The sequence below is a fragment of the Electrophorus electricus genome, chromosome 8, assembly GCF_013358815.1.
Source record: "Electrophorus electricus isolate fEleEle1 chromosome 8, fEleEle1.pri, whole genome shotgun sequence".
NCBI lineage: Eukaryota > Metazoa > Chordata > Actinopteri > Gymnotiformes > Gymnotidae > Electrophorus > Electrophorus electricus.
Window position 1 is genome coordinate 26,422,564 of NC_049542.1, and position 13,438 is coordinate 26,436,001.

The 13,438-nt window shown below is 48.2% G+C and overlaps 1 protein-coding gene across 6 annotated transcripts in view; it reads left to right on the top strand.

The window, feature by feature from the left end:
* ldlrad4a (low density lipoprotein receptor class A domain containing 4a) overlaps nt 1-13,438 on the top strand; it is a 53,184-nt gene that overhangs the window by 31,736 nt on the left and 8,010 nt on the right. Inside the window, exon 1 of one of the 6 annotated variants that reach the window (XM_027022882.2) lies at nt 1,055-1,462. The exons of the other annotated variants lie outside the window; for them this stretch is intronic. Within the exon in view, the coding sequence (XP_026878683.1) occupies nt 1,363-1,462 (100 nt within the window). The 5' untranslated portion in view covers nt 1,055-1,362. Of the gene's footprint in view, nt 1-1,054; nt 1,463-13,438 lie in introns of those variants that run through there. 6 annotated transcript variants of the gene reach the window in all.

A 13,438-nucleotide genomic window follows, 5' to 3' on the forward strand; every position in this document is an offset into this window, starting at 1 on the left:
TGAATATTGGAGTGATCTGAAATTTACCGTATTGTTTGTGTGTGTGTGTGTGTGTGTGTGTACTGCCTAGCTGAAGGGACGAACAAGGACTAACCCCTCGTTTAACTTTGCGCCTGTTAACTGTAGACGTGTAATGAGCTATTGCAGTGGTGCCGTAATCGCAGGCGCCACTGGGGGGCGCTGAATGGCAGCATGCGCCATCTAATTCGTGCGCCGGTCGACACACGGTGTGTGTCTCGTTTGCTGCCGTTACGTAGCCTAGATTTATTTCTTAGACCTGCTTTAAGATGTGACTTAGGTTCAGCATACGCATAACTATACGTGAATGCATGTAGGTTAATAAGAACTGTAGGCTGTTTATTTAAATATTTCTCGTTACAATTTGTAAAAATTGCAATAAATAAAATAATATAAAGGGAACGCATGGATACATTTGAGACTGGGAAGCTTGGCAGAGGGGGGAACGTTTGCTGTGGTCTTGTTTGGTATTCACTGGATGATGTTTTGTCTCTGGTGTCGCAGGGTCTCCTTTCCGTATCTAAAAATCTCTAGTCAGCGAGGGCGCTTGCCAGTGCTTCGTTGGTTTATCTAGTAGCATCGTCTCTCTTTTTTAACTGTTTTTTAAATGCCACAACAAAGCCAATAACGTCCACATAAACTTAATGTAACGTTGACGCATCATATTTCAGCTGCTTTTGATTTTAACCATTCTGTCAGAGAAGCAGCACCTCCAGAAACACACGCCCCTCAAACTGCTCCGGTTATTTATAGATAGTAGACAGTTTGGAAAGGGGGCTCTGCCACATCTGTTGAATATCTGCTAGACTGCGGGGTCAGCCCAAGGTTAGCCTTCTCAATGGCTGCCTTGATTGGTAGTGGCTGGCACTAATGAGAGGGTGTAATTCTGAGCGCCTACACACCCACCGGCTAGACCAGCCCCTCTCTCAGCGCCATTGTCACCGCCAGTCTCCCCTCCCCTTCCCTCCCCTCCCCTCCTGTCTGTCTGGCTCTGCTCCCCCTTTTGGTGGAGGAGGAGGTAGACAGCTGGGGAGAACGCCTGCCCACACCACGAGACCGGAACAGTGAGCCATTCTTCTGAATGAAAGCGAGCGAGAGGGGGTGGGAAAAAAAAGGAAAAAAAAGGAAAAAAAAAAAAAAACCACACATCGACGAGACGGCAAGATGCGGAAAATCTGGTCACCGTAGGCACCGACAGCTCCACGGGGAAGCGGCGAGCATGGCGTGAGGGATGTGTGAGCGGAGAGACCAACGCTGACCGCGGAGCGCTGGTTAGGCTGTCCATACACCGTGCAGGGCCGCTACCGCCGGCTCTTCACCGGCGTCCCGTTACTTCCGAGCCCCATGCAAAACATAACGGTTCCGGGCACCTCCAGCAACTCCAACTCCAATGTCACTTGCTCCTGCAACTGCACCGGATCCCAGCCACAGGGAATGGATATATGTGAGTGATTCGTTTAGTATGGTTCATTCGCTATTCTGTATTTATTAGAGGAAATACGCCGAAACCATTACAGCCGTGCGGGGATCTTGTTTCGTAGCTCTGTTATATACCCTGTTTTAACAAATGATGGATATGGTACGTTTGACCGTATGACTAGCCTCTATTCTAAGGATTTGTGGTATCTTTACCATGTATTTTGGATCTTATCCGCCGATGTCTTAACATTTTGCAAGACCGAATAGCAGTCAGCGGACGTGTGTGGCGTATTACTGAAATATCTGTTCAATAATTTCGTAAAAGACGCAGATAATCAAGCTGGAAAAAGCCGTTATTTTTAGTCTGTTGGGTCCTTAAATCATTTTTGATTAAAAGGTGAAACTGCAGTATATTTATATTTACGCAGGGCGTAAACATGCACGCTTTAATGTTTTTTTATGGTGTAACCGAACTCGAAGCGATGCATCAGCTGAAAATTGCTGTTTTTGATGTGTGCTCTGCGCATGTATTCGCTTAACTCCTCCGCTCAGTTCTGTCTCTACCGCGGGCGCATTTTTGCGTCGATGGTTTTGCAGACGCGCTGTTATGCGGATCCTTATTTGAAGCTTTGCAGGCGTGTTTGTGTCTGGCTGTAGCTGCGCTGAGAATAACGCTGCGGTCTGGAATGAGCGCAGAAGCTCGGCCGCCCGTCGTCCTTGTGCTCACTCCGGCCAGACTGCCCGCTCAAAGCCAGAGACGCGACCGTAATGAGCCGTTTAAGGGTGGTTGATGGGAGAGCCTACAGCCTGGAACCTCTACAGCACACAACCAGTCCTTTTACGACTACTCTTGTAACTGAATTGACTTTTTCGGTCGTAAGACTACTCGTTCCACTTCTTTGGAGCTATTGCCAATTTAAAAAACAAGAACAACATGATTTATATATAAATACCGTGGTCTTATGTGTAAGCCCGCGACATAGTATTAAACTTGTAAATGAAACTGCGATGCAGTGCTGTCTTCTCCATGCTGAAACCCTATGCCTCGCGTATCTCGCTACAGAAGAGCGCCAGTGCTGTGCCCTTCTTGCGCAAGCCTGAAATACACTTTGGTCACTACGTTTGTCGTTAGGACATTTTTAATACGCACACCCATGCAATAAAACGTGTGCGTTTGGCTCTCACCTTTGACTTCAATGGTGTGTGATTTTGTGGTCGGGTGTGTGTGTGTGTGTGTGTTGCTGTGCGTGAACGGTGGGCTCGTGGCGATGTCTGCAATGCAAGTACGGCTGTGATGTTTGGGACTGTGCGCGCAGACGGCGGATATTCTCAGCGGTGAACTTGGCTCGGTGATTAGACTGCAGTGCTGTTCCTGATCAGAGCTTTAGCGTGGATGCCAATGACGACACACACACACACACACACACACACACACACCCCCACCCACCCCCCTTTTGGAGGCCTGCCATGTATAACTAAGCTTCAGACATGGTTACCTCTGTAGTTAGAACAGAGGATCGCTCTTGGTGTAGCTCCTGCTGTAATCCATTTTTTAAAGTGTTTGCGTGCTCTGGACACCTGGTGCACTATAAGCCGTACACCTCCGTTAGCTCACTCAGACGCTTCCTCCGTCTCCGGATATCTGAATCGCTGAAGCCTGTAACAGACCTACAGTGAGAGAGCCAAAATCCATATTCTGAAGGAGCAAAAAAAGAATGATCATTTTTTTTAAATTAAAAAATAAATAAAAAAACGGGATATTGGGCCGCCTGTTGGCCCGTCAAGACCCTGCAGCCGTGCTTGTAACAAACGGGGTGTGAAAACACCAGCCCTGTCAATATCTGAGCCCAACCTCACTCTGGCCGGTGTTGGGGTGACGTCTGACACAAGATCCAAGAGCAGACTGTTATTGTCACAAAACCCTGGCCTCTTTTATTAAAATTTTATCGCTGGTGGTAGCATGCGAATGTGGAATTAAGAATTTTGCCATTAAAAGACGCCTGTGTGTGTGTATGAAATTTCGTAGGAGGGTTAAAATTTTAATTTACATTAAAACATCATATTGATGTTGCAGTATCTATCTAGATATCACTGGACAATAACATTATTTTAAATAGTATGATTAATACCAATCAAGTAGTATTATACTGTTATCAATACCAAACACGAATAACTGTACATTAGAAGATACATTTATCTTGTTTTGCCAAAGCAAAACAACCACAAAAAAGTAACCTAAATGGGGCACCTACATGCGTGAAAGCAGTTGAACATCTCCAACAGGTTTTCATGCTTAAAAAGCCTCAATGCCTGCTGTAATGGCACGTTTGTGTAGTGTAACATCATTACATCAGACTTTTGTAAAACACCTCAGAAGCCTTGATTTCCTGAAGATTTTTTACTCTTTTATTGGGCTGCCTTTTGCAGCATGGAGCACATAAATATTTGCTGTTGCCACTGGCATCAGAGTCTCCTTGGTGATGACTGCAGTTGGTGTGATTTTGGGGAGGTTGGTACATGACTGCTGCTGAGTGAAAGTTGTAGAATTGTTATCTAACTACGATGAGTCTGACCGCTGGGGGTCATACCTCTGACTCGTCTACCAGTCTGTGTGAGCAGGCGGTCAGCAGGGCAAGCCTGTAAGGCAGCTATTCAGCCTGTCAGGCGGTTCACCATGTTGTCAGTGCTCGTCACTGCTGCACGAACACCTAAGAGGACGTCGTTATGCGCGGTAAGGACATTGTTAGGGAAATATGTGGTGCGCAGGGCTGCAGGCAGCAGTGTTGCGTTCAGGCTCTGCAGTGGCAGAACTTCCTCCTGCTCTCTGTCCCCTTCAGGTTATCACCTTCTTCCTGGAACAAGGCAGTCAGATCAAAGTTTACAGGCCCAAACTGGCCATGTTGATCTTTACAATAGACCAATGCATCTAATGTATGGGTTTAGAGCTATATCTGTGTGTGCGTGTGCGTGTGCGTGCGCGTGCGCGCGTGTGTGTGTGTGTGTGTGTGTGTGTGTGTGTGTGTGTAAGTTGGGGTTGTGGAAGAGGTCATTTGCCAGCCCTTCTTTCCAATCTCTGTGTTGGGGTGCCTCCCTCTGTCTGTAGGACTGCATGTGTTGTCATCAGGGGAGGGAGTGGTGGGATCTCCAGACTAAGCAGATTCATCTTCTACATCCATTTACTAAATGGAAATGATCCCCTCTGGCACATATATAACCTCATGCACACACAGTTCTTAGCTTTTGTGTGTGTGTGTGTGAGTGTGTGAGTGTGTGTGAGTGTGTGTGTGAGTGTGTGTGTGAGTGTGTGTGTGAGTGTGTGTGGTGTGTGAGTGTGTGTGTGAGTGTGTGTGTGTGTGTGTGTGTGTGTGTGTGTTTGTCAGAAACCTTAAGTCCTGGTCTTAAGTATGCTGATTAGGCTTGACCTGAAAATGTTTGAAATCGGTGACGTGGTTATTTAGACCAAACTGAGGTCTAATCAGAGCGTGTTTAAACTGACTCTACAGTGAGTTTCCATAGAGCTGCTGTCCACAGCTGATGAAGGACCACTGTCCGAAATGTTCTGTTTCTCTGGAAACTGTGTGTGTGTGTGTGTGTGTGTGTGTGTGTGTGTGAGAGAGACGCTCCTCCTCTTGTCATTGAGAGAGCAGAGCAGCTCCTGGGAACAGTTGTTTTTTTGTATGGGGGCTTATAAACATCAGGTCCTCCTCTTGCCCCCCAGGCTCGGGTGAATGTGTGTGTGAGCTTTGCCCTTTTGACAGCTGCAGCTGAGACCCGGATTCTGCGACCCAGCCAGCCTTGACATTGGCCATGTTTCTCCTCTTTGTGTCTGTCCTCCACAACACCATCACTCCACTCCTCTACCCCCTCCACGGGGTCCTGTGGGCCCATAGCAGGGGGACATTTGTGGAGTTTGTAGCTTGGTGGCCCTGCTGGGGTCCTGTTGTGGTGGTGGGGGGTTGTTTGTTGCTGTCGCTGGCATAGCCTGGCTTAGTCTAGCTGCAGTGGGGTGGCGTGTGGATGTTCAGGCTGCCTCAGGTGTTGGAGATGATCGATGAGGTTGGTGGGCTCACTGCTCTGGCCTGAGTTCATCCTGTGTTTGTCTGTGTTGGTATGTTTTTGCATGTCTGTGTGTGTCCAGTCTGAACTGTGGTTGTGTATGTATGTGTGTGCCCCCGATCTGAAGTGTGTGTGTGTGTGTGTGTGTGAGTGGGGGGTGCGCTAATGCAGTTGGGCTTTACTGACTTCTGTGAATTGTGTAAACTCTTCAGGTCAGTTGCAAATGTTAGAACCATCATGTGACGATTTTAGGTAGAGTACCAGACTTTTCAGTGTTTCAAACTATTAAACTGCTGAATATCTTTGTCATTCGTCACTTTAGAACATGTACCCTTGCGATGTAACGTTGGTCTGATGAATGCAGTGTGGCTGTAGCCTTTTTTTCGTCTGTCACGGAGGAAGATGGTGGGAGATGGTGTCAGCCAGAGTAAACACACGTAGGCTACAGAAGATTCTCAGAATTAACATCCACAGACACTTGAGTCAAACTCACTTATGTAACGAGCTCACTATGTTCAAAGCGCCTTTTGGAATATGATGATTCATTTGTGATGGGAAAAACTTGGTGCTAGTAGTGAGGGCTTCCTGTCAGTAAACTCCATGCTTCCTGTCCATTCAGTTTCTTTTCTTGCATAGACAACAACAACAACAACAACAACAACAACAGCAGCAACAATGATAATGGGGTGTTTTATTTGTGTAGAGCCAGATCAATTGATTGATTTACTACAACACCTTTCTCAAACTTATAAGGTTCCCCTCTCAGAATGTTAACAAGTGACCATCAAAAGATTGAAAAGCAGATTCCAACAATACCAACTGGGAATGAAAGCGGGTGAGAGCATGGTCTGAGGGTCCACTACAGTTCAGAGGCCCTGGGAATGACATGGGAAGTGGTTAGCTGAGGCTTGTCATTGTTTAGCTGAGATTTGTCATTGGTTGTTTACAGTGTATGGAATGAACATAAAAATAACCAAAACGGACTAAACCTCAGAAGGTGTTTCTCAGCAGACATGCAGAAAAAGTCATGAGCATCTCGGTAGTCTCTCCCAGACTCTGACTGTCCAACCTTGCCTGGTGCCACATCGCCCAGCATGGGCACAGTGACCAGAGGTGCACAGCCACGCCTGGCACGATGGGGTCTGTGTCTGACTGTCTTGCTCTGTCTGCCATGTCTTACACACACACACACACACACACTCACTCACTCACTCACTCACTCACTCACTCACTCATCAGGCATGCATGAGTCCTGCTCTAAGACATCAACCCCCCAATTGTTCATTACCCATGGCTCCTTGAGTTCAGAGGTCATGGGGTCTTCCCACACCCCTGTGTCTTTGTCCTGGGCTTTGGATAGTGTACGTTTGACTTGTAGGTTAAATATATTTGGGCAAATTAGCCCAACAGGATGTAGTGCTAGGTCAGTGGTTAAAATGACAGCTATGCACCTAAGTGGCCCTATCTGCCCCTGTTTGGCACAATTTTGCAGTCAAATTTGTGCCAAACAGCAGCCAGCTGCAGCAGCGGAGAGTTGTTTCTGCTGTGTCGCCTTTCCCTGCATTACGCATGGTGGTGTTGGAGCTTAGCTGGTGTGGGGGTGGGGGCAGGGTGAGTGAGGGTGAGCGAGGTCGCAGCTGGCTGTCCCTGTTGTTTGGAAATTCACCAGGGAGCTGTTCCCATCGTTCGCCTGTCTCATTGCTAGCAGCTGCCCCCCCCCCCCCCCCCCCCCCCCCCCCCCCCCCACACACACACACATACAGACACACAGACAGAGAGTCTGAATTTTTGAATAAAAATCATGCCTACATTTGAATGGGACAACCAAAGAAAGAAATATTGCTGACCTGAGATATTACTGATAGCCCTGCATACTTACCCTTATATGCACAACTACTCCCCTCTCCTGTCTGGGAGAAACCTGCCGTAGCAGGGTGTAGCGAAGGGTATAGGTCCACAGCACGCCGTCCTGGGCCAGCCATCAGACAAAGATATTATCAGACTGTAATGTTACCGAGCAGTTATGCACCATTTGAATACCAGGTAATGGGGCTGACTGTGTTCTGAGTGTTAGGCTAATGTTTGTTTACTCATTTGTGTGTTTAGTTTCATGCATCTCTCTTAAGTCAATAGTGTGTCTGTGTGTGTGTGGTGAAAATATCTCCAAACTGCCTGCCTCTGGCTTGCAGCTGAGTCAGGAGCCAGCGGTGAATCCGGCTGCGTTTCCTCATCCTCTGGACCTGCCTGTTCAGAGCTTGTTAAGATCTGAGACTTCTGCTTTGGAGGCTGTGCCATGAATTGGCTAGCGGAGGGAGTTTAGCACATCTGCACTCCATGCAGGAGCCGTCATGCACTCTGGGATCCACTGCAGCTGCGTTTCTCTCTCTCTCTCTCTGAAGAAGCTCTGGCCTGTGGCCATGAGCTCCATTTTACAGCAGGTTTGAAGTCAGTTTGGAGGGACTGTGTTGTGTGTCGTGCATGGAGCTTCATTTTCCTGTGTGTGGTGAGTCTGGCGTATGGACCCAGTGCAGGTCTGCCTTCTGCTTCCTGTGTACTTGGCGTGGCCATGTGCCACCACATGACGTGTTGGAGCTCCAGGGTTGACCACCTCCTCTCTCCTGACTTCACACTCATGGGTGAAGTGAAGCCCAGGTGCTCTGTATCAACAGTTCTTATGAGACATGACAACCACCACGTGTTAAGTGAAGGGTGGAGATTGTTTTGGACTTGCTTAGGTGCCCCCCTACACACAAAGACGGACAAATGCACACAGACAAACACACACATGTGCTGTTCACTAGATCTGTTACCAGAGCCTCGTGGAATTTAGTGGCTTGGTTGGTTGGTTTATCAACCAGTGATCTGCACCCTAAACTCCAGTTTCTCTCAGCACACAGGCATCAAGCACCATCAGACCGTCAGCCCCAGCGTTGGTGTGCCGCTCCCTTGGCACTGGGGACCTCATGGTCTGGCACGGGGTCAATTGCCTTTCTCACACAAATATATATTGTATACACACAGACACACATACACACCTTCAACCAGGCTGGAATAACGTAATTGAAGAAAATGGCAACTTGGAGATGAAAGGCACCCTTTGCATGGTTACAGCATAGGCCTTTTTGAACGTGTGTGTGTGTGTGTGTGTGTGTGTGTGTGTGTGTGCATGTAGGCATATGGGTATGTGCGTGTACATGAGAGTGTGTGTCTGCGTATGCAGGCGTGTGTGTGTGTGTGTGTGTGCGTGTGCGCGGCACACATGTCACAGGCATGTATCGTTGAGGGGCGGCATTGTTCGCAGCACGTGGCTGTACTCGGCACTGTTGCCGTAGGAACATGGTGTGCCGGAGCACACTGGAGCAGGAAGTGTAAGTCAGGGCTGGTTCCCGCCTCCGAAGGAGACGAACGAGTGCGGGAGGAGCCGATGAGGGATAGACGCAGGGAGAAAGGAAGGGAAAGAGAGCATAAGATCAGCAGTGTTGGTGTGGGCCTAGATGGAAGGGAGGGCGGAGCATGGGGCAGGGTCCTGTGGAACAGGTGGTGTGTGGGTCCACCAGGCATCCCCTCCACAGGCTGATCGGAGGTGGGGTAATGAAGCAGGTCTAGGTGCTGTAGCCTGGGGGAGTCTAGACTTGTCTGGCAAACGGGGGGGCCTCTTTAATCTCAGATGCAGCACTGGCATTAGAGAGCCAAGCTGAGGTCACAGCACCAGTGAAATGGAAATGGATGGACACCAGTGTTAAACTGCTGGGCCCCTCTGCACAGTGCCCCCTGCTGCCCCCCCCCCCCACACCCCCGCCTGATGCGTCACACTGACGGGACATGGAAGGTCTTTTTTTGAGAAGGGTGTCTCTGGTGTTGAGACACATTTGTTCTGTTAAATTCATTCTATCTTCCTCTTCCTCTACTGCTCTCTGCCTTTCACACAGTCTGTGTCACATTCTCATGCACCTTGAGTGTGAATGGAAAATGTCTGTCACACCAGAAAGAGGGTTTGCTTTGCTGAACGACTCCACAAGCTGTTTTCTTTTCCATTTTCCTTTAAAAAAAACAAAACAAAAAACACACACAAACAAAAGGGACAGAGAGAAATGGAAAAAAAATAGTGAGAGAGAGTGAGAGAAATGGAGGGAGTGAGAGCCCCAGGATGCTTACTTCCTGGTGTGTTTTTATGGTTCTGGGCCCACTATAGTGTTTCCCCTGCCAGCGGGACTTGGAGCATATTTCTAGGGATTGTTCCAGAAAGGCTGGATTCTGTAACTGAGAGATTGTTCCATCTTCCTCTTGAGCCACAGTGACTGGGCGGAGGGGGCGGAGCCACGGTACATGTCTCTTTCATCTCAATGAAGCGGCTCAGCTGAGCAGGAAGTGGTGTCCCACAGCTGAGCAGGAAGTGGTGTCCCATTGCCTCTCAGGTGTCCCACAATGCCTTTTGTATGTGCGTGTGTGTGTGCGTGCATGCGGTAACGTTGGTTAGCTCCCTTTGCGACTTATTGTTCTGTTGAGCACCAGGACTGCCCACATGCACGAGGAGCCAATGCGGGTGGCTAGTGTGTGTGTATGTGTGGGGGTGGCCATGGCGTGTGTGTGTGTGTGTGTGTGTTATGGCGTTCTTATGTGTGGGGTTTGTCGTGATGGCTCTTTTACCACGTTTAACGCAGTGCTGTCTGAGCTCGTGGCTCGGCTCTGAGCTCCACTGCACCGAGGAGGCGGGAGCTTCCATCACCCTCCTCGTCCTCTCCAGAGCGGCTGTGTGTGTGGAGAGAGAGCGAGAGAGAGAGAGAGAGAGAGAGAGAGAGAAGTGGGGGTAAAGGGGGATCTTCTATTTTTTTTCTATTCTTCACTGTCCTGTCATAGTGATGTCACTTAGAAACTAGCTGTTCACCACATGCACGCACACACACACAACACTTCCACCCACCACCTGCAGTAGTTTGTTGTAGATGTGATGTTTATATGCATCTCAGAGTGGATATGACACACGGGGTTTGGTATCTCGGGAGTGGTCTCAAAGTGCTTGGCTGGGTGGGGGAAACATCCAAGGCCTCAGCACAGATGGCTATATGCAGGCAGAAGTCTCTCCCTGTTTCTGTCTGTCTGTCTTTCCTTCTCTGTGTCTCACTCTCTCAGCTTCCTCTTCCTGCTCTCAGATTGTGAGAGCACAGCTGTTTTCCTTGTGTTATGAAACTGTGGAGAGCAGGAAACAGGAAATGGCTCCATGAACTATAGACATGGAGGCCCTGGTGTACCCTTGACTGCTGTGCGGGTGCAGCCCAGCAGAAGGAGAGGGGCACGTTTGGGGCTCTTGCATAACCCCTCCTCCCCTCTGCTCCTCTGGAGAGAGAGAACAGGCTTCACACACAACCACAGTACTGTCTCTGGGCTTGTCAGTCTGGCATCTCTCCCTTTCTCTCTCTCACAAACTCACACACATACACACCACTTGATAAAATACAGGCTCAGGGCTGTTGTGTTGCAGTCTACGTGTGTTACATGTCACTGCAGGTCCATTGTTAGCTGACAACACTGGGTTAGTGTGTGGAATGGTAGGAGGACTGACCTGTCTGAACTCGTGGAGTCCACATCAGGCTAAGCAGACTAGCTACTCTCCTCTCTTTCCCTTTATTCCTCTTTCACTCTAATTCTTCCCTTCTTTCTCTCAAATTCTGAAGTGGTTTTGAGTTATCATTAATAAAACAAAGTCAAACAACTTTATGGCAAAATTAAAAGTAGGTGATCATATATTTGTAAATACAGTGGATTCAGTATTAATCTATAACACAACATGGGAAGGAAAGTAATAATAAAAAAGAGTCCAGGTTAATACAAGTTTAGCATAAAACTGTACAGGTGTGTATGAATATAAGTACACAAGTGAATGTTGCATTTACAGTACACAGCAATACACCCTCTCTCTCTGTGTATGTGTGTGAGTGTGTGTGTGAGAGCGCCACTATGGTAGCCCTGTTTACTTCAGATACCTGTTAAGATTTCTTCACCCCACCCCATGAAGCATGCCTAACTCATCCAAACATCTGTGTGCATGAGCAGAGCTGACACAGCTTCCAGCGTGTTCTCACCTGGAGTGGGCGGAGCCAGAGAGTAGGAGGGGCTTGACTGGATTTGAGCATTTATAGCTCTAGAGGTGTAGTGGATGCAGGTAGAGTGTGTGTGCGCCTCTCTCTCTCCTGGTCTGGCTTTTGGATGGGGTCCAGGGCCTAATCCGGTTAGGGGCTGCAGAGCAGGCTTGGGTGTTGGTGGTGGACTATGTGCTCATGGGACGTGTCTTCTCTCCCTCTACCTCCCAGCAGACGGGGCCTTGTCTTGCACAGGCATTCTGTGCCACCCGGCACACTGCCAGCCACCGGCACCACAGGGCTGCCCCAGTGCAGTCTGGGATTGGCATCTATTCCAGAGCGAGGAGGAGGCCATGATGGAGAGGTCTTGTGGTTCAGAATTCGCTGTGCTGCAGGAGATGATTCAGAAGACAAAGCTTGTCTGGGTGTGGGTCTGGGTGTGGATAACTGCTGATGGCTCTCAGTGTCTAGATGTATAATTACCACTCCAAACCCCAGTCTCATTTGGAAACTATAAATGAAGTTGTTTCATGTAAGAGATTTGACTGGAAGAGGATGGGGAAAATAGGAGCAATGCCAGGAAAAACTCCCCACACTGTTCCTTCTGCCTTTGCAGCAGTAGAGTGATATATATCATGGGAAAGTTCAATTTGCTGTAGCACCACCCATTACTGATCAGCTGATTGGAGAGTCGTCTTCCCTAGTCCTGCCCACTCTGCCACTCTGCCCCAAGTCTGCTCCTCTGATGGGCCACATGAGTCTTCCTCTGATTAACTCATCACAAAAAAAATACATGTTAAAACAAAGTGACAGACAACAGGGGTTCATCAGCTTGTCTACAAAGTTGGCACGGATGTGTGTGTGTGTGTGTGTTCCTGAGTCTGTGTCCAATGACTGTATGTGTGTGCGGACAACATGAGGTGGCATAAATAGATTTTCAAGGCTGAGGGTTCTGTGTGGCTAATACAGCCCTACAGTGCTGCTGTGTGAGGCGGTACCGACGTTCTGATAGTCTGCTTCCTGACAGCGCACTGTTCATCCTCCTCATCCATCTCACGTCACCACGTTTGCGTGAAGCCCCCTCAGCTAGACCCAGCACTGCCCACCCACACACACGTGCACACACATACATGCTTGGTTAGAAATAAGATGACTTCCCCTACCATGGGAACAATGTTTTGACTTGAAAAACCTCAAAATCTCCTTGGTGAATTAGTTAGCGTGGTTTTGCAAAAATATACAAAAGTTTTAAAAGGATATTGTAGTTGTTAAGTCCAACATTTTTGTAGTCAATAAATTGCAAGCCAAATTTATCATATACCATAGTGAGATGTGTTTGTTGGGCGATGGTAAAACAAACAAACAAACCCCCCCCAATCCCCCCCCCCCCCCCAAAAAAAAAAAACCCTCAGATGTGATTGAGTCACTGAGTTTAAACATAAGTAATAGTGTTGTAACGCTTCTGGCAGACTCAAACTATGACTATTTATATTTACATACGCAATTTTACAGTTTGTGGTGTTACTTTGCTGTTTGTTTTGAGACTGGTTGCCCAAAACACTGCTTTGATCTCAGTATTTAATACTTCCTTGAATCTGGAAAAAAGCCCAAATAATAACTTCCAAGTGCCTTTCCAGTTCTGTGGAAGGAGTAGTGTGGTTTTTCTTAAGCTGTGGTGCTGCGCCAGCTGAGAGGTGATGTGGATGAGAATGAGGTGGAGCAGGAATGGGGGGTGGGGGTGGTGGTGGTGTGATAGTGAGGTGGTGGTTGCACTGGTCATGGTTTACTGGTGAAGTGGTGTGATTCTGGGAAGTTTTCATAAATGGCTGGAGTGTGTGTTTAATAAGCATCTTTTACGGGTTTATTAG